Source organism: Lampetra planeri, chromosome 43 (genome assembly GCF_965212315.1).
Source record: "Lampetra planeri chromosome 43, kcLamPlan1.2.h2, whole genome shotgun sequence".
Taxonomy (NCBI): Eukaryota; Metazoa; Chordata; class Hyperoartia; order Petromyzontiformes; family Petromyzontidae; genus Lampetra; species Lampetra planeri.
Window position 1 is genome coordinate 4365528 of NC_136149.1, and position 21441 is coordinate 4386968.

General features: G+C 45.4%; 1 protein-coding gene across 1 annotated transcript in view; it reads right to left on the bottom strand.

Annotated features, from left to right (window-relative positions):
- TM9SF2 (transmembrane 9 superfamily member 2) overlaps positions 1 to 20790 on the bottom strand; it is a 35116-nt gene extending 14326 nt beyond the window's left edge. The window contains exons 1-11 of the mRNA XM_078614108.1: positions 20545 to 20790; positions 17372 to 17439; positions 15649 to 15742; positions 13165 to 13295; positions 11716 to 11845; positions 10763 to 10890; positions 9804 to 9915; positions 8463 to 8542; positions 7889 to 7997; positions 2564 to 2696; positions 868 to 987 (exon numbers count right to left, since the gene is read on the bottom strand). Coding sequence (XP_078470234.1) covers positions 868 to 987; positions 2564 to 2696; positions 7889 to 7997; positions 8463 to 8542; positions 9804 to 9915; positions 10763 to 10890; positions 11716 to 11845; positions 13165 to 13295; positions 15649 to 15742; positions 17372 to 17439; positions 20545 to 20673 — 1234 coding nt within the window. The 5' untranslated portion in view covers positions 20674 to 20790. The remainder of the gene's footprint in view (positions 1 to 867; positions 988 to 2563; positions 2697 to 7888; positions 7998 to 8462; positions 8543 to 9803; positions 9916 to 10762; positions 10891 to 11715; positions 11846 to 13164; positions 13296 to 15648; positions 15743 to 17371; positions 17440 to 20544) is intronic.
- Between the last annotated feature and the right edge of the window lie 651 nt (positions 20791 to 21441).

Sequence of the window (21441 nt, forward strand, 5' to 3'; positions counted from 1 at the left end):
AGGTTCATCGCAAGAGTCTTAAATACACGGGAAGAAAAGTGTGGGCTGAGCCGATGCTAATGGGACAGCAGCAAATGTATACTTAAAATGTTCACACGATGAACTTCAATATTTTCTTAAGACCAGACAGCCAAAACATTAAGAGGGTTATTTCCTGTCAGTGACATTCAAAGTTCCCTGTTATTATTTTTAATTTATCTGTTATTCATTGTACAAGTGCGCTGAAGTAGCAACTATGACTTTTTAACTTTAGTCGTTGGGAGACCTAATTAGGGAGAAGAAGCATTCCAACCGAAAAATTATTCTTGAGAGAAAGTTTGGAGTTCAGCCCCAGTCAGCTGTCAGCAACTCATTTTTCAATAAAAACTAAACACATTCATCACTAATACTTTCACCACAATGTTCTGGATGAGTATGCCAACATTGAGAGTGATTGCCTTCTTGACATTTAACTCAATCAAAAAACGCCTGTGTGTAGAACAGACTGCTCATCTCAGGAACACTATCAATGCTGGCGGAAATGCAAACGCTCAGAATGTGGGGTTATTTTGCCTTCATCTTTCACAGGTGGACCTGTCTCCATACTACTCCTCTACAGATGCACAAAGAGAAGCCTACACGAAAATCTTGGAAGACATCTAGTCTAAAAATGGGAGGAATAATTTTCCTAAACCGATCGTGGGCCTCCTGGAGGTCGACTCAACTTTCAACGAGTACCTTGCCCAGTGCGTCAGTATCAGCACCGACCGTCTTAGGTGCTCGCTAACAGCTCTGTAATGGGAAAGGTAGGAGGGTGGTGGGGGCGGTGGGGGAGGGGGGGGGTTCTAAGTGTTTGGGGAACCGCCCAGAATGTGGTGGAGTACTCACACTTGTACATGCGTGCCGCCACGTATCCCGCTGGCAGGCCCAGGAGGACCCACAGCACCATCGCGCAGGTCATGAGCGCACCGCGGTTGGCCGGGGAGAGGAAACCCATGCAGGCGAAGACTGCACGGCACACACCCACAGCACAGCAAGACAACAATGCCGAGCGGAGAATGCCTCTACAATCCAACGAGACGGATTAGTCGACAATTTTTTATTTTAACAGTTACAATACTCGTACCGAATCTTTTGCGCGAGATGAGACACGAGCGCAACTGCGTTCGGGATTTCTGCAAAGGTAAAGGCACGGCCCTGCAATAGCTTGCTCGAGCCACTGCTGGCAGAAAGGCCTCCACTAGAGCGAGCCACAGAAGGAATTTCTTCAACTTTTCCACGTCGTCCAGACGTGTTTGAAAAGGTGGGCACACCCACACTTTACCCAACCGCACATGACCTGCCATTCACTATGAACCCATTCGCACGCTGCTGGGTGGGCAGAGGTTGCGTGGGGAATTTAATAAATTTGGCCCATTGCTCCTACTGTCGCTCCATTAGATAAGAGTCGAACCAGCGACCTCTGGATTGCCAGTCTAATGTGTTAACCGTTCCACCACGGCAGCTCCCTGTGTAGTTGCAGGAAATAAGCGCAGATGAAAAACGTACTTTGCATGTAACGATGCATCAATTCATCGATTGTTATACTAGTGACACGCGCATCCAATTGTGAGGAGCAATTCTATTCTTGTATGCCCTTTGTATTTGGTTCGCATTACCCCTGCAGCCACTTAAGACGCTGCAATGCCGTACAAAGCTAAATAAAACGATTCAAGAATCGAACTCTGACATGGAATACAGAGGGCCGTGAATCACCATAAACAAACACATAATCCAACTCTTTAATCTTCCCCGAGGAAGGGAGGGGGGGATCTATAAGCTGGCCCAACTTGGGAAACAGGTTTAACCAGCTCCATTTGCAACCAGACCGGCCAGTCTAACCATTTCATGTTGACTCAAAAGTAGTTAAAGGTCACACACACATGGGTTTGCATATTTGGCTGAATGAAAATGTCTGCATTGGGAATGATGCAATGGTCATTCTTCAGAGCTCTGAACGAGAGCCTCTCTGTTCAGGAGGGCCATTGCCCAAATGTTTGCAGATGTCAATCAAATTCTGAACAAGGGCTTCCTTACACACCGTGCGGGTCCATAGGTTTCATTTGACCACAATTTACCATGCTGGTTGGTAAAGGCTGGTAGCATAAATGTGGATCCATAGATGTAGAGTACAACAATTGATTTTGCTGCACCGCTCTCTACAGCCCACAACGTACCAGGCTCAAACCTGCTTGGAGCCTCGGAAATGTAACGTATTGTCGGTCATTTGGTCAGAGGCTAGTCACCTCTCAGTCACACAAAGTGAGGCTGAGAGGTGACTTATTAGGATCTCAGAAGTAGCTCTGTGATATCCGCTTCAGCGCGCTGTTCTTAGCACTGGTCTGCGAGAGATCCAAACAGATACTCTCTTTACCGACATGATGCCGACAGACACAACTGGGACAAAATTGCGGTAAAATTACTTTGTTCTTTTTTCATCAGTCATAAGTCAGTGTCAATGACGAGAGGCGTGGTGGCGGTCGGAGGGAGGAGATATTTTCATTCTGCCTCGACAGCAGTGGCCAGTGAAGTGCGGCACGCGTACACAAAGTGATGAAGGTCATGATGAAGATCTGCGTGCCGGAGCCCAGGAAGACAGCCAGGAGCATGCTGCCTTTGGGAGGGCGAAAAACATCGCCATGGACCAGCTTCCAGCCGTACTCCTCTTGCACCTCCTCCTAGAAAAAGAAAAAAAATTAATCAAAAGTTATTTCCGACTCCAGTGAAAATCGAAGCGGTGCTGGTCTCCCCCAATTACAACGGTGAGCCAGTGGTGTAAAATTCCTCATTCAGATTGTGGTGACCAATATTTCCACAGGAGAACCGCATGAAGTAGTACTAATTTTATCAACAACAAAATTATATATGATGGGCCGAGTCAAACTCTCGCCCCCCCCACCAGCCCCCACAACCAGAATTTGAATTCGCAACCTCCCCATCTCGTGCCGCTTTGCTCTACAACGACCGTTATCTTCCTCGAAAAGAAGATTTGAATTAAGCTTGTCACTAATCACCTCACCCTTACCCTTTGTCCAACGACACCCACCCACACCTCACCCCCCATCAATCTGATGAATTGAGGGAGTGTCCTGGCAAAAAATAACCCACTATCTCACTGTCCACAAAGAATGGTTTTGTTGAGAGTAGGCGGATTAAGAGGGTGACAAAAATGAATCGTTAAGTTCAATGTGTGCCCATCTGTTGGGAGATGACACAAAAAAAAGAGATTATTATTACTTTGCTTGTTTGCCCAGGAAAGTCCCAAATGTGTCTACAGACAATTTTTCATGAGGGTCCTGCCGAGGTTTCAAAGGAAGGGGGCAATGCTGCGCAAATTTGCAGGCACCATTTCAAAGCTTCCGTGGGCTGATTGCAGCGGCAGCACACACGGTGCAAACAAAGGCGGCAGCTCTAAGATGGCTACGCCCAACCCGTGACACTGGGCCCTGCTGCCATGGCGCGGTGACGCCATCAGAATATATATTTTTTTACTTAGAATATTTATCGTTTAAAAAAAAATGAACTTTCCAATTTTTTTTCGTGTAACTGTTAAACAGGGAGCGTAAGTGTGACGTAAGTCCCGAAAAGAGTAATCGCGTAACTGCAAATTTGCACTAATGGCTGGGGGGGGGGGCATTACGCGAGGAATGCCTGGACAGTGCATGGATGTTTTACTTTGAGAGGTAACCAGAGAACTCAGAGAGAGTCCATGTGTAACAGAGGGAGAACATTCAAGCTGTACACAGAAAAGATGCCCAGTCAAGAATCAAACCCAGGCCATTCGTGCTGCGAGGCACAGGTGTTACAGCTGTGCCACCTTGCTCCCCACCTTGTAAAACGTTAATTTCATAACGTTCCAACGAAGCTAGCATGTGCATTTCAATCCACTGCTGGATGACGGCCTCCACACGCTGTGCGGGTCGTGGAGGTTATGCGACCATACGCTGGTCAGTGGGGGTTTGTAAAGGCCAGAGGCACTGGCATGGGAGCAAAGTAGGATAGTACAAAATACAAATGTATGTTCAGCACCGTCCTCTCCTCTATTTAAGACCAAAACAGGGAAAAGTCTTTCACAATTCTGACTAATCGCCTGATGAAGCTAGTTTAATCACCAGAAAAACATCGTACTTGAATTATAAATGTTGTGGGTTTACTCTCCCAACACACCCGCGTATGCTAAAGTATCAACTAATTGGCACGTTATTTTACGTGACAAACCTTAGTAATTTCCTGTCGGGTGTTGCCGGGTTTAACGACATATTGACATTTACGAGGTCTAACGCAATAACACTTAAAAAAAAAACAGGTTTTTTAAGCTTCATGGCTATCTTGTGGGCAGCAGAGGGCAGTTTTACACGTAGGCTTTCGAGGCCAATATTATTCACTACTATAATGAGCCAATAATGTCTGTGTCCCGCGCGTGACGTCACTCCACGTCGGCCAGCCCCCCTCATTAATAATCATGAACAGGTGACGTCCTCCACATGGACCCCCCCCCTCATTAATAATCATGAGCAGGTGACGTCTTCCAAATGGACACCCCGCCATTAACATTAATTAGTGGGTGACGTCACTCCACATGGGGGGGGGGGGCGAGGCGCCTCCTCCCCCCTCCTCGGCGTCAACTTACAACCCTCACTACAAAGGCAGAACCCTCACGTCACGCGATCTCCGTGACGCTATTGAGACATCGAAGTAAAAAGGACGTCATGATGAACAAGGGATTATAACCTCTAAATGAAATAAGTCTGTGTCACCGCGGCCTTACAAATTGCACACGAATGGATGCAATGAATATCACGTCGCGTTCTGCTTTTCGCTTGCAAGTTTCAGATTGATATTAGGCGAGTGCCTAATATCAATCCAATCAGAATCCAATCGTACACAGCCAACCGTGCGAATCGGAGGTGCGATGCAAGCTACAATGCAAGCTGCACAGCTCACAAACGCAAGGTCGGTAGCAATGTCAATCATTACCCTGAAAAGGCCTCTCCACTGTATACAAACTCTTTTTAAGGAAGAGGATAACACTCAAAAGGTCCACTTGCCACACTGCCATTTCCTGGCTACCTCGCTGCTCAGCGAGTTTGGGAGTTTAGCACCTTCACACTTGATTTCACCAACCCTTTTGCTTCCAAAGCACTGGATCACAGGTGAGTCACGACACCCAGCCCATTGTCATCGTCGTCGTCATCACAGCCGTCATCACAGCCGTCGTCACCGCCGTCGTCACCGCCGTCGTCACCGCCGTCGTCACCGCCGTCGTCACCGCCGTCGTCACCGCCGTAGTCATCACCGTAGTCATCACCGTCGTCACCACCGTCGTCGTCACCACCGTCGTCATCACCGTCGTCATCACCACCGTCGTCACCACCGTCGTCACCACCGTCGTCACCACCGTCGTCGTCACCACCGTCGTCGTCACCACCGTCGTCGTCACCACCGTCGTCGTCACCACCGTCGTCGTCACCACCGTCGTCGTCACCACCGTCGTCGTCACCACCGTCGTCGTCACCACCGTCGTCGTCACCACCGTCGTCGTCACCACCGTCGTCGTCACCACCGTCGTCACCACCGTCGTCGTCACCACCGTCGTCACCACCGTCGTCACCACCGTCGTCACCACCGTCGTCGTCATCACCGTCGTCATCACCGTCGTCGTCACCACCGTCGTCATCACCACCGTCGTCATCACCACCGTCGTCACCACCGTCGTCACCACCGTCGTCGTCACCACCGTCGTCGTCACCACCGTCGTCATCACCGTCGTCGTCACCGTCGTCATCACCACCGTCGTCACCACCGTCGTCACCACCGTCGTCACCACCGTCGTCACCACCGTCGTCGTCACCACCGTCGTCATCACCGTCGTCGTCACCACCGTCGTCGTCACCACCGTCGTCACCACCGTCGTCGTCACCACCTTCGTCGTCACCGTCGTCGTCACCGTCGTCATCACCACCGTCGTCACCACCGTCGTCACCACCGTCGTCGTCACCACCGTCGTCATCACCACCGTCGTCACCACCGTCGTCGTCACCACCGTCGTCGTCACCACCGTCGTCGTCACCACCGTCGTCGCCACCGTCGTCGTCACCACCGTCGTCGTCACCACCGTCGTCGTCACCACCGTCGTCGTCACCACCGTCGTCGTCATCACCGTCGTCATCACCGTCGTCATCACCGTCGTCACCACCGTCGTCACCACCGTCGTCACCACCGTCGTCACCACCGTCGTCACCACCGTCGTCACCACCGTCGTCACCACCGTCGTCACCACCGTCGTCGTCGTCACCGTCGTCATCACCGTCGTCGTCACCACCGTCGTCATCACCGTCGTCACCACCGTCGTCACCACCGTCGTCACCACCGTCGTCACCACCGTCGTCACCACCGTCGTCACCACCGTCGTCACCACCGTCATCATTTTTTATATCCGCGCGCTTGTGTTGCATCGAAATGCTCATCTCAGCCTCTTGCATCCAATAAAGCATCTCTGCCAGGTGTGACTCAACTTGGGTCAAGGTCTCTCTCACAGGCACACGTTGAGAAGGGGGGGGGGGCTCATCACTGTTGCACGTGAGCTGAAGGAGGAATTACGAAAACTGAACGGATGTGTTATTGGCCAACCGCCCCAGTGAGCTGGGCAAAAGAGATGAAAGCACCATAATAGCAGCACTTATCCTCACCATCTGCTAAGCCTTTCAAATAGGGGGCACTTCATCTGATTAGCGGCATTACAAATCCAAAGAAGCTGGAAGTAGCTCGGCAACACAGGTGTCTAAGGCGTCGTGTGCCAGAGTAATGAGCACGCAGCACCGAGAAGCCACCGTAGGATGTACAAGGCTGCACTCTCAGCTTTTATGATCGAGGTCTGGTTTCTCCATGAATGTAAAATAAATGAAAGGGAAAAAAGGTAATTGTGCTGTTTGGTGCATTAGTCAAAGTCAACTGATTACAATACACATGGATTAATTTTGCAGTCCAGTGGAGGGCACTCTAGAGATTGAGCAATTGAAGCATGCCAGTGGGATTTCTGGCTCCCACACTGTAATCAGTGCTATGGAAATGGTTACATTGAATGAACGATTGGTTCTGCTGTGAAATGTCCAGCGTACACAGCTATGCAAGAAGAATATCCACAGCACACCACATCGTACAAAAAACAAACTTGATGCACGCAAACGCAAATATTACGAATAACGTGCTTCAAGTGACAAAACGCACGGGTGTTGCCTGAGAATGAACTGTGCTGAATGAAAGTTTTTTTTACGAGCAGGCTTAAATTCACTGCTAATTTTAGAGCAATGTACAACACCTTTGGGTTGCCGTGACACTGCGGAAAAGGTGACAAACAGCTTAGAGTTGAAATTCAGATGCCAAGAACATCTCGCTCCCACTTGCCGCCACCTCTTTGGCAAAGAAATCCCACCGAGACCCATTTACAATTCTATTGAGAAGCCAACATTTATTGCACCCAATCCGCCAGAGCCTGCATTGTGAAGCCGAAACTAGTGTGCACATCCAAATGTAGTGCCCCCTGCCGTGCACTTAAGGGACGCTTTGTATAACGCACACCAACGTGACTTTGCTCTCTCAGCGACGCGAAAATGTACGGAGCTGCAATTTAGGAAGGCAGGACTGGCGTTTCGCTCGCACACCGAAAAATATAAAATTCCTGAGGCTGACCGCGTCTGATCGAACCCGATCGTTTTCACACAGACGAAGGAACTAGTAGAAGATTAAACGAGGCACAACTCGGGAGGTGGCAGCGATGCATTGAGTGAGACGGTAAGCGCAGGCGTGAGAGAACCAAGGGATGTTCGGAAGAGAGGAGGAGGAGGAGGAGGAAGGCGATGAGAGTACTCACAGCCGACTCCGCCTGGTTGTAGCGGGCGATGTCGCGATGCAGTGTTCGCAGCATGATCATGGCCACCATACCGGAGAGGAAGAGCACGATCACCAGCGAGTTCATGATGCTGCCGGGACAAAAAATGGGCGAGGGCATAAGCACAAACTTGATTTGAAGCTTTCGGTAAAGTCACGTAGGTAGAAATGAAATAAAATAAATCACGACGTTTCGATCGCAACACAAGCGACCGTCATCAGGCGGAACCGATACAGCACAACTGCAGTTGTCCTGCTGTATCGGTTACGCCTGATGACGGTCGCTTGTGTTGCGATCGAAACGTCGTGATTTATTTGATTTTATTTCTACCTACGTGACTTTACCGAAAGAACCAAAGAGTATGGCGTAAGCACACTTGTTGCGCGACCCAACCAGTCCAGACTTCCCAGTACAGCCAGGGACAATAGGTTTGCGACTGTCCCATTGCTTGTTTTGTTTTACACTTGAGGGGACGACCTACATGCATGCTGTGTCATCTTCCCCACATCCCCCTCACCCGCCCCCACCATGTCTGCTCTATGCAAAAGGCTCTCACCTGAACCACTGAATATTTGTATGCGGCATGGACTCCAGGATGTAGTCCCATCGTGATGCCCAACGGATGTTGTCGTTTTTCTAAAACAAAAAAAATGCATTTATTTCAGAATGTTGCTTATGAAGAATCACCTGGAATGCACCAAATCTGGTGAGATCTCAGAAGCAAAGCGAAGTTGCATGTATGTTGAACTTGTTTTGCCTGGAAGGTGCTTGGATGGGCAACCACATAACCAGGTGTTAAAAGCTACGGACAATACATTCGGGGCAGCAGGAGTTAGTGCAGCAAAATCCATTGCTGTGCCATACGTCTATGCTCCCAAGTCTGTTCCATGCTTCATCAACCCGCATTTACCAGCGTGGTGAAGTAGCCCCCCACAACGTGCATTGAGTGGGCAAGCGATCATCCAGCAGTGGATCGACAAAGGGATGTATATGTTTGCATGTTACGTTAATCAACACTGTTTCTAAATTGCAAGCAAAATGCACAAAACATCAACAATCATGGACCTGATGAAGGCAATTAGTAGAGTTTTGATTTACTTCTTGGCTAGCTTTGACTATTCTTAGGTTTTTTCGGTAAAGTCACGTAGGTAAAAAAATTAAAATTATTTTATTTTACTTTTATTAATTTAAATTTTTTTACCTACGTGACTTTACCGAAAAAACCTAATAATATGAATCCTTGCAGTCACGAAAGCTTCAAATCTAGAATTAGCTTTGACTACATTAGCTCCGTGTTGTTTCACCAAAAAAAAAAACAAGCTGCTATGTATTCGCTGCATAAGGGTATCACATCAATTCACTCAATTGGGATAAAACATCTCGATCATCCCTCCATACGGATAGACTCATGCACATTTGCAAGTCAGATCACATTGTGCCCACAGGGACAGCTGCCACTCGGGCTGCCCTGTCACATGTGTTTAGTTACCTTTGTCTCCAAAATGCTGACGATTACACACCATATCAGGTTCTAATTGAAGGCTGTGCCGATGCTGGCCAAGAGCGGGAATCGAACGCAGATAGCCAGGTTTGTAGTGCAGTGTGCTAACCACAACACTACCACTCCCCAGTCAGTGTTACAACCTTAATTAAATGAAAGCAACCAAGATAAAATGATGCTGATCTAAAACTGACAATGAATTCTATAAAAACCACACACATGGGGCACTTCTATTCCCACCCATTATTGCAATCTCTGCACAAGTGACATGCAATCAAACATAACACCTTTACACAAATCTGCCCGAGTACATTGGCCAATTTGTTCGTTTTGTTTTAAATTAATTTTAATCATCCCCAACCGCAAATCAAAGTGACAAACAAAAGGAGCAGTCACCTGGAAGGTGATGGAATATGTGTAGGTAATCTTGACATCTTCCTTAAATTCAACAGGGATATCCATGGGATCTGAAGATGCGCAGTCGGGTTTCCCAGTCGCATGCTTGAAACTGTAAAAACAATTTAATATTTAATAAATAATATATACACCGTCAACGAACCAATTGTACAGCCGTCATAGGAGAATTCTTTCAGACAGTACGTAGCTAACCGTGCTAATCAGAAGTACGGGAGGACAACTACAAACAAAAAGCAGTTCTAAAGAAATGAGTTATCAATCTGGATCTGAAAGTGCATAGCTCCAGTGGCTTCCTAATATCAGAAGGAACAGCATTCCAGACGGCCGCAGCACATTTGAAAGCACACAATGCGGTGATAGTCTTTGTTCAATGGCCAGCCAAAAGGCGCTGCGAGGATGACTGGAGTTCGCGGGATGGTTTATGCTCCTTGACGAGATCGTCAAGGTATTTGGTTAATTTGTGGCAAGCACATTATGTGTAATGAGTGCGACCTTATAATGTATTCGTTCGGCAACCGGAAGCCAATGTAGCTCGGCGAGCACTGGACAGATACGGTCAGATCTTGCGGTACCCATCACGACACGTGCCAGAAAATATTGTACACACTGCAGCTTGGTAATGTTTTTTGCCAGACATCCCATAGTGAGCTGCAATAATTCAGCCTTGTAAATACTATGCTACAGGCCACTGTATTTGCTAAGTCACAACTCAAGTGGTAAAACGTGCTGTAGAGCCGATATAAAATGGCACGGGAAACATAATAATAATAGGGCCACACCCAATCCGAGGACTGTTTTTCAGTAGGGTCCCACAGCTTTGAGTTGGGTTCGTGCGTCACGCTAACGCCTCCCACCCACACCACCCACCCCTCCACCCTGGGCTGTATATCCCACGCAAACGCACGGGCAGTGCAAGACTAAAATGAAAAACATCTGACCTTCTGGGCTCCAGCTTTGCAGTAACCAGCCTGGACTCTTGTGAATGCTCAGCATCGCCACTGTGGTAGAGGATTGTGATGTCCACGTGATTGAAGATGTAGTAAGTATTGGGCTTGTTGAAAGCTTCCTGTCACACCGGGAAAAAGAAGCCGTGGAGAAATATAATTAAGCGCCCGATTCAAATTATTCGAACGAAACTTGCACGAAAGAAAAATGGAAAAATATATATTCAAGGAAATAGTACTGAGGATCTTCGCTTTGGACTGATGTGAGATTTAAACTTTGCATTGTCACAAGATGAAGAACCCATTCAGATCTCTCGCAAAACAGCAGCAGAACCCTTCGTGTGATAAGAATGGCCCACAAAAGTGTATATCACAGATCTACTTACAGAGAAACCTTCTCAAGTGATCTCTGGTCCACACAGGAGCACCTTCCTACCTTTCCACTGAATTTAATGTTCATCGCATGATAAGCGTCACACTGATATTTAAATCTCATCACTGGAATATAGCCAAATTAAGTGTAAAACCAAATGTATATATGATTTTATTTTTGTGTGTGTGCGCGCACTATGTATGTATGTCGAAAGTATTTTGCACCGTACGTAGCCAACCGTTCTAATAGGAAGTGCGGGGGAAGGACAACAAACTAAACACAAAAATCAGTTCGAAAGAAATGAGTTTTTCAATCTACATTTAAAAGTGCATAGCTCCAGTGGCTTCCTAATATCGGAAGAACGTTCTAGACGGCCACAGAAGCGCACCTGAAAGCGCGCGATGCAGTGACCATCTTTGTTGGATTTGTTACCCAAAATGTTCGATGGTTAGCATCATTGGTGCCACCTCAAGGGACCGGGGCCCAATGACAGGTGGCGGTCAGGATTCAGAAACAGGAACTCACACCTATGCAAACTCATCTATCCGACCCTGAACTGGGTCATCATACTTACGTTGATGACGCAGGCATCCCTTTGTTCACCTTCCGCCGACACGAGGCAGCCCACGGGGAAACCTGGATTGCAAAACTTCTTTGCGCCCTCCACTTCGTAGCACCACGTAACTGGCATGTTGTCTATGATCCTGCAAAGAGAGCCAATGTGAAGCATCTTTCAACACCTTGCTTAGCCATGCTGAGTTTTACTTGTTCGTATTTTCAGCGCGTTGGGCTGGTACTGGACAAATTGATCTGTCATTAACGTGTCAGGATAATGGTACTTCTTCAAAGCACACAGAGGCCAGAGAAATAGAGTGGACGAGAAGGGTTGGAGACTTCTTTACACCATGGGGCCAGATGAGAATTACATTAAAACAAACATTTCTGATGTCCAGCTTTTAAAAAGGTACATGCATAGTTAAACAAACCATACCTTTGTGGTCAGAGACAAATACTTAAATGTTCAAAGAAGTATTCCTAAAATAAAATCATTTGTATGAAAAGTAAACGTTTACAATGTCGCTGGCACAGATCACTGTGGTAATATTTGTTCTTGTGAGGACTTAGTACCGAATAAATATCTGAATTATCATTAGTTACTTTCAGCTCTTGCCAATCTGCTGCTGGATTAGGGATTTCCCCAAACTGCGTAATCTACGGAGATTGCGAGACCATATTTCACCATGCTGGTCTATGCACAAAGACGACAAGAACCCACACTGACCAAAGTTGGCGAAGTATGGTAAAAAAAAAGCCTTGCGACTCACCAAAGAATGGTAAGGCCTTCATACAGCAGTGGAATGACAAATGTGTGATACACGTGTTCAAGTTAAGTATTACAATGCCTTTAAATGCTTTTCAGTCATGGGAGCTGTCAGTGGTAAGTCAGTAAAGGTAGGGGTCGGGACTGGTTCAAATATCACTTGCCAATGATATTAGCCGTCACCGGGAATCCAACACAGGTGGCCAGTTCATACCACAGCGTGCGAACCTTCTGGGTCCAGCTGCCACCCTTGGCTATTTGGATTTGATAAATTAGTTTTGTTTAAAATATATCATCGTCCAATTTGAATTACAGAGTATAAACAAAACATCTCTTTGTACAGTTTTGTCAGTTCCAATAGGATACCTTATTTACTGCATACGAGAAAGTAAAAACGAGACGGGCAGTACAAATTAGTTAAAGAGATGGGACAATATGAATAGAGATGAGACAAAAATAATCAACTCTCACATTGAATCAGGAGCCCAAATTGTGACAAATCATTGAATCACTTGTAGGGCGGGGTGGAGAGAGGGGTGAATTATTCTATGGATAATTGTAAAAAACTGGAAAATTCAGACAGCAGTGTTGTTAGCAAAATGGTCAAACTCCCAGGTGCACCGTCGGTTGGGATATGCATAGCGACGCACGTCACAAAGGAATGCAACGCCCTCTCGCTCAGCCAATGGTCGGAGAGCTCACCAGTGGTTCTGGTAGTTGAGTTGCATGGCTCTCTTCAGAAAGTCCAGCTTTGCTTGGTCTTCTGTGTTTTTAACGCTGTAGACCTTAGTGTCGCACACCTTCTCGCACGTTTTCTCAGCTTTGAAGGAGATCTGATCGCACAGTCGTAAAATGAAATAACGTAACAAAATGCCACTGTGGTCTTCTTTTCGACGCTCTGCTGCTGAAGGCCATGAGACGCTCGCGACATTTTAGGGCAATCATCAGCTATCGCTACCTACAATAGTTGCCACGCCATCTTCTGTCACAAATAAAACTAGTTGCCCAATTGTTTTGAAATAGACTGATCAATGATGCCACTTACGGGGAAACTAGTTTTGAAACTTGTTGTCCACCGTGTTCAGGCGTCATGGTATAAATTTGCCAAGTACCAAAATATTTTATGCAAATTACTCAATTTTGATTACACAGCAATGATTGCCCCCTACTGGCAAACTGTCAGCCAGGTCCTGAGTCAGGCCAGCTACCACTGGGAGTTTGGAATGAAATGTGTAAGTCGCTTATTGCGTTTAAAGCACTCCAATTACTAAACATCAACTCTGTTCTAAACTCTGACCCAAGTGTATCGAGGCCAGAGGTCGCAAACGAGTTTTGATTCCTTACCCGTACCCGGCCGCACCAGGGTCGCAAACGGGTACCTGTACCCGGCCGTACCCGTACCCTACCCGTACCCAGCCGGGTACGGGTAGGGTACGAGTATCGGGTACCTGATTGCGACCTCTGGGATGAAGCCATGTTGCAGGCGCGGGTGGGTTGATTCTAGGAACTTGAATTGTGAGAAGAGACAAGACGTTGAGAAATGAGTGACAAACGGTTACTTACCAGTGACTCACGGTCTACCCGTACCCGGCCGCACCAGGGTCGCAAACGGGTACCCGTACCCGGCCGGGTACGGGTAGCCGGGTATCGGGTAAGGTACGGGTATCGGGTACCCGGTTGCGACCTCTGATCGAGGCCCTGAGTGTTTCCAATTTAAAATAATAATTATACGAATATTTTCCCAGGAAGGTCCACAGAACTATGTTGCTCTTTTTCAGAAGCGACCTGGCCACAAATGATAGCTCAACTAAGTGGCTTATCACGTGGGAATGTATCCAAATACTCGAAACGCATGTTTCTAACATTGTCACCGTGTGCTCCTGCATACACGTGATGAACAATCTCTAGCAGGGAATGTTGTAAATTCTTAACGTTGTCACAGCATTTCAAAGGCACATTCAGAAATACTCGAGTACAGATCTCATAACTTCAAGTTCATGCAACTTGTGGAATCTTTACAAAAACCCAAGCAATCCAAAAGTGTACTAAACTAATGCTATGTTCACCAATTACCCAAATATTTCTTATTTCTTGCAATGTAAACGTAGGACCGTAAATCCGGAAGAGTGCCACAACTGACCGGTTCACAGAACAAAATATATCAATGTCATGTGTGTACTGTAGTCTGTGTAACCGATGGATTTAAACCCACTTGAAAAATCTAGGCTGGCTTTATTTTCACAGACATAACACGGAAAGCCTACGAGTGATGGATATTTTGATTTGCTTCCTTTTAAGATGTACGTGATCAAGAGGTACAGTCTGTTTAAAGGGAGAGTGGTGCCTCTGGGACAGAAGCTGGAACAAAGCACAACCTGAGATTAAAATGATCCCCCTTTGAAGAGTTCACAAGAAAGCACCATGGGAGAGTATTGGGTTTCTCTTTCTTGTTGCCTTTTACGATTCATATTCCGCCAAATCCTGCCAGAATATTTCCGAGTAGGTTTTACAGTTCTGTTGACATTGCCTACGAGTGAAGCCCCAGACAGTTACTAGGGCTGTGTGGGGGTGGGGCTTCACGGTACATACGCCATGCCCAGCCATGTCCAACTGGGCGCTTTGTAAAACCCACACACGTTATGTTGTAACAGTGGGTCCAATGAACACAATGAGCACTAACCACCAGGAATGCGAATGCTTCCGCATTGCAAAGTAAATGCTAGTACAACTGGATGACCAAAGTCTGTGCCCGAATGTGTTTGGATATTAAAGATATTATATGTAAGTTTTTTTCATGAATAATGTTGAATACATTTACCAGTCAATCGTATGAATAAAACATGTTTATGCGTCATGTTTGTAATAGGAGTTGCAAATGCTGACACAATAACGTGAACATTTGAAGTGCGGTTACATTTCTATTGGGAGGCTATTTCATTCTACGTGATGTTATTTGTAGTACAACAGATTCAGATTGCGAAAACCACAGTGCTTGCTCACTATAATACGATATCTAACAATGCTCAGACTTGAGTATATACATGGTGCAGTGGTTTACAACGGTCGAACAAACATAAAAGTACAAGACAATACATACCGTCACGCTTGCAAATCCTAGATGTGATGCGTTCCACCTTATCATTGTCCTAAATTACGGTTTCAAAATCTATTTAACATCTCACTCACCGAGTATGGGGACGGCTCAATCCGCTCTCCGAAAAGAACCTGCCCCAAGTTCTCTGAAGGTCGCTTTTTTCCTTCTGCTTGGCAGAAGTCGAAGCTGTGGAAGACCGCCATCAAAAATTCAACCACTCATGCAAAGGCACTGAACTAATATGTACAGACAGTATTTCGTTTCTTGTCAAACACAGACTTGTCTCGTAGCTGTTGAATTTAGATTATTTGATTGGCCTTTCCCCCAAAATGTCATGTCATAGATGAAGAATACATTAAAATATCTAGCAGACCAGTGCAACCGTTTGTGCTAGAGGAAGGCCCACAAAAGCAGATATTACAGAGCTACCTCCGAGTGCCTTTGAAGTAACCTCTGGTCCGCACAGAAGGTTTAAAGCCCTTTCTTACTCACCATGCCACTGTCAGTTATGTTTATCACATGACAGTCAAAATATTTTTAAACGAGCTGGAATTTTGCCAAATGCTGCTTATTCTACAAGTGCCACCATGGACAAACATTGGCTCTCTGTAGATATTAATGTAATTATCGAAAAATACATGCCAGGACTCTACTTAAGTGAAACATTCCAATGACAGTAATACGTGTCAGTGACCAGATGAGAGCTGTTGGCTTGCCTTCACTCTCACAACTACAGTCGTGGCAGATAAGTCAACCATTAGGTGACAGTTGATTCTTTACAAGCAAAGTGTTGTGTTTCACTGTGTCGACTAAATTAACGGTTTACTTTAGCCACCTCACCCTTGTAACACAAGCGCTTCTAGCTCAAGCAACACAGCATAATCTACAGCTTGTGTGGGAAACCCTTTTCAAACTGAGGACTAAACAAGACAAAAAATGCAATTGGCTGGACACTCATTAACACACACCATTGCGTTATCGTAATTAGAGCTCACTGATAAAGGATTGTGATGCCTGCACCCATTTTTTTCTTACCAACATGTTTATTTCCGGTTTACGTTTGGGAGTAAGACAGCTAAGATCCTTCCAATGATGAATACATATTATTTGCGGGACGTTTAGAAGTAGGGCCTCATGTTCCTGTAGGCCCTATTGTATAATTACAATGTAGTCCACGTGGCATTTCTAGGGTCTCACTGTTGCCCATGTGATCGTTTAAAAACAGTAACCAACCAGGCAGCTGCCTGACTGATCAAACAGGGTTCTCAAGTGTGGCGAGTTTAAATTCTCCGCCCAGTCAATATGACTGCCAAAAATCCAATCACATTCGATTTGGAACCGCACTTAGTTTGGCAAAAATTCAGCTGCGAGAATTAAATATTGGGATGACTGCCATGTGGCAAAGATGACTCTCACTGCAAAGCGTCACTTGAAGGGACCTGAAGTGATGGGTCCATTCTCCAATACTACTGGACATCTGTGAAAAAGAGCTTTATTATAAGTCATTGGATTCCTCCAGTCTAAATAAAGATTGATTCTGATTCCGGTTGAACTGCTCTCAAAAGATGTGAATGAACATGACGCCGACAACACAATCGGGATAAACATAGGGAGAAATAAAAACAATAATAAAAAACTATCCTCATTAATGTTTGATTATTGTGCAAAACGATACTTCATATTGAGGAAAGCAGGTTCTCTCAACCTCTAATCGACACAACGGTCTTTAAAGCCAGTCGATTCACAATGATGGCAGCAGGTGACTTGAATTGTGGTTAGCAGTATACCGTATAAAATAAGGTAAATCATACTCACGCATTGTATTCATAGGGAAGAACAGATTCCACTGAATCCAGTCTGTTCACAAACAGCTCAATGACGGACTGTGTGGGAAGAGAAGTATTTTTTGTAGCAAGTGATGAGAATACATACGTTTGACATTTGTAACAACCAATCAATACATTTGCAGTTTTATACTTTTATCATGTATAACGAATGTTACATATTTTGAGAATCTTATCAAACTGTATGGCTCTGCTTCCGTGATACAAACAGGGTGCTTGACAATGAAATGATTAACAAGATACGGAATAAGATAAATACAAAAGCTAACAGGATACACCGAGGCATGAGAACAATACGGTTTTAGAAATAAGAGCAAGGAAACAAAAAGATGAGGGTTTAGTAAGGGGGTTGCATAAAGGCTTGCCGATTATAAATAGAAAGGCCATGCCTCAAAATGTGTACTTTTCCTTAAGAGTAAGTCAACACGTGATTATTAATACATTGATATCCTGAAGATGACTCTGCAAGTTGTAAAAGATCACGAACACAAGCCGACTCATTGATGTGCTTTAAAATGTGTTATAGTCTGTCATTTTTTATCTCCACCTTATCTCTCCATACGATGTCAATACTGCCCTTTACAGAAATAATTTGACAAACCACAATCGTGCCGAAGCAGGTTTTCATTATAATTATTACACGCTTTTATTTAACTCACTCCGTCTGTTGTCGTATCCTTAAAAAATCTTGTAACTCAATTTTTACCCACTTCCCAATGTACTATCGACTGCAAACTTTGTATACCTATGTCATACTGATGGCAAGACTATATTCTATCATTAAAATAAATTGAAATGTATATTTTTAAACATTTTACACGCTTTTATTTAACTTACTCTGTTGTCGTATCCTCAAATCTTGTAACTCAATTTCAACCGTCTTCCCAATGTCGTATCGACTGCAAACTTGGTATAGGTATGTCATACTGATGACAATACTATATTCTATCATGATCATTTTAAAACATATTTTTAAACAATCTTTTTGACGGGTCTAATTGTCCACGCTCAACTAACGTTGCCTGTAAATCACCACGGTCCCTTGCGTTATGTCAAGCTGCGGGGCCACTTCCTGGAGTCGTGGAGTTCTGCTATTACGAGTACGGTACATTTAATTAAAGCGTGTTTAAAAAAAAGTATTTTAAATAATTTTTTTTTCAGAGTAGAGCATATACTCAACGTCCTGGCCACTCAAACCACTGTAAACCAAAAAAGACACGTGCCTTTAAATAAGTCTTAGCATGTTTGCTTTACAAACTCACCTTTCAAGTAACTCGAGGACATTTCAAGGCATTAAGCTTTAAGAAAAAATGTGTTCACCTTCTGGCTAACATTATGCAAATGTATACCTAACTTTGTGAATGCTTTACATCATTAAGAGTGAAAGTGAAGCACTGCATCCTTCCTCTTCAATATGGAGCATAATATTCACATAGACAATAGACAAATAATTTGCCCACTTGTCACACATGATTTTCGTCGGGAATACGAGGTCAGGTGACGTGTCCACTTTAATTTCCAACCATTTTAAAACGTAAACAAGACAACACGCATTTATCATTGGCTGTTCACGAAAACTAAAACAAGATACTGTACAAGCATTGTATGGTAGTAGCAGTAGAGGTTAAAGGAAAATCGTTCCACTTAGGGGTTTAATTAGACCAGGGATACCCTATTATTCCAGTAACCGATGGTGATGGGTTCAATTCTTCAATCGGATAACACAAAACACAGGTGGAAAAAGTTTAACCTCTGTTCCCACGTGTGCCGCTGGCCGGGAGGTGACGCGCGGGGGCGAGTGACATCATCGGCCTATCAACTTGAACGTGCCGTCAGGGCAGCTACCATTATTAAAAGGGGCCCGAGTAATCGACCAGTGAATACGGTACTATATAGTCGAATACAATTGTTATCGATCAGTCCACTCCATCGACTTATCTTCCCGGCCCTAGTTGAATGCTGCCAACCGAGGGCGCAATGTGCACTTTAACTTCCTGTTCACGTTGATAAAAGCCTCGAACGACCTTAGAACACTACGGCAATAACAGGGAAGCTTTGAAACCACGTCGCAAAGATAAGTATCGCTTTCTGAGAAGCCGAAATTGTTTGTTACAGTGGAGTTAACCCTGCCGTAAAAAAAATGGAATTTGCACCACTGGCTTAGAGACACGGTGAACGACCCGCATTGACCAGCGTGGTGCAGTATTGGTCCTGTAAAGCATGGGCAGTCCTGTCAATCAACTGCTGGATTGTGAAGTCGGGGAGCATACACGTGGGCGCATAGATGTACATACAACGCAGAAATATGGATCTTTCTCTCTGCTGCCCAGCGGTCTACAACACCTGTAGTGCAAGGTCTTTGCCCATCCAAGCCTCTACCCAGGCTCAAGCCTGCTTAGCTTTATAGATCTGACGAGTTCGAGCATTTGTGTGTAATTTAGTCAGATAATGATCACGTTGTAATACTTGATAAACACGTGTGTCTTATATCGTAATCGTCGTCATCACCAGCAGCAATGGTCAATCCACTGCTTGATAAATGCCTCCCAACAAGGCGTTTCCATGACTCGCCACCCTGCGATGCAAATACGTATATCTTAATACACTGTATCTTAATAATATACAGTACTACGAACTGTCCACTAGTGTAGGATCCCGCTTATGTAGGAAATACTGAATATACAGCGTTAGTATACGCATAGGCACACTGAACTATGTCTCTCAATGTGGAAATATCTACAGTACGTACAGCAATTTAAAGTTACGAATCGGCGGGACGTCATTATTACCGTTCTAAGGACGTCGCCTGAGTATTACCCGTTACGAAACAACAGCCAGCGGATCAGAGTTTAATTTCCACCCGTGCGCAATAACATCAGAAGCGGCGTCAACTTCACCAAACCGCACTGACCAGTGTGGTGAAGTATGGTCAAAACAACCGCTCACACGACCTTTACGGCGTAGTTGAGGCCCTAATCCGGCAGCGGATTGACCGTATGCACACACTGTAGTAGTGGCGTGACCAGGCAGCTATTGCGGAGCGCCTAACCACGACTTTTAATTCTCTTTGATAAAATAATACATTTTTTAACGAAAGGGCCAAACCAGGCCGAGGCTTTTCCCGCTTTTCCTAGCACACTTTACCGGGCAAGTGTCGCTCTTGCTCTCCTCCGGGCAGAAGCTGACGGGGGCCAGGCCAGGGAGGTAGAACCCGGCGGAAAACCCGCTCAAGGTGACGAAAGTGAGAACAGAAGCGACAGACATCTTTCCCATTCCCCTCGAGACCGACGGATGACAAACAAATAAAACGAATTTAAAGTTGCGATCGAGTCTCGCCGCCAGGACTTCCTATGCGGTCCACGTCAGCCACCCCCGAGGCGATTACATTCCGCAGTTCGCATGAGCGCGGCTCGCCACTTTGGCGGCTCGCAATTGGTCAGTGGGCGTCCAACACGACAGCACGCAGCGCTCCTATTGGTGCAGTCGCCGCCGCCGCGCGAATGAAGTGGCAAATATAATCCCCCCTCTACCCCGCCTTCACCTGAGCTGGATAGGGCGCGGTCAGAGGCGTGGTTTGGTTTTGCAGGTGATGGGGGAAGAGCCAATCAGCGTGAGGCGAAACGTGATTGACACCTCCTCGATTCTAGATTTGAAGCTTTCGTGACTGCAAGAATATATTCTTAGGTTTTTTCGGTAAAGTCACGTAGGTAAAAAATTAAAATTAATAAAAGTAAAATAATAAAACCTCTTCGATTACTGTGCTGTCAAGGATAAGAAACCCCTTAGACTTTTACATAGGACCCATAGACTATCATAAGACACACAGACTTACATAGGACCCAGATAATTACATAGACTAACATATAACCCATGTAAATAAAAGAATTATCATTTACATGGCACCCATAGACTTACATAAGACACACAGACTTACATAGGACCCAGATAATTACATAGACTTACATAGAACCAATATGAATATAAGAATTATAGATTTACATAGCACCCATAGACTTACATAAGACAGACTTACATAGGACC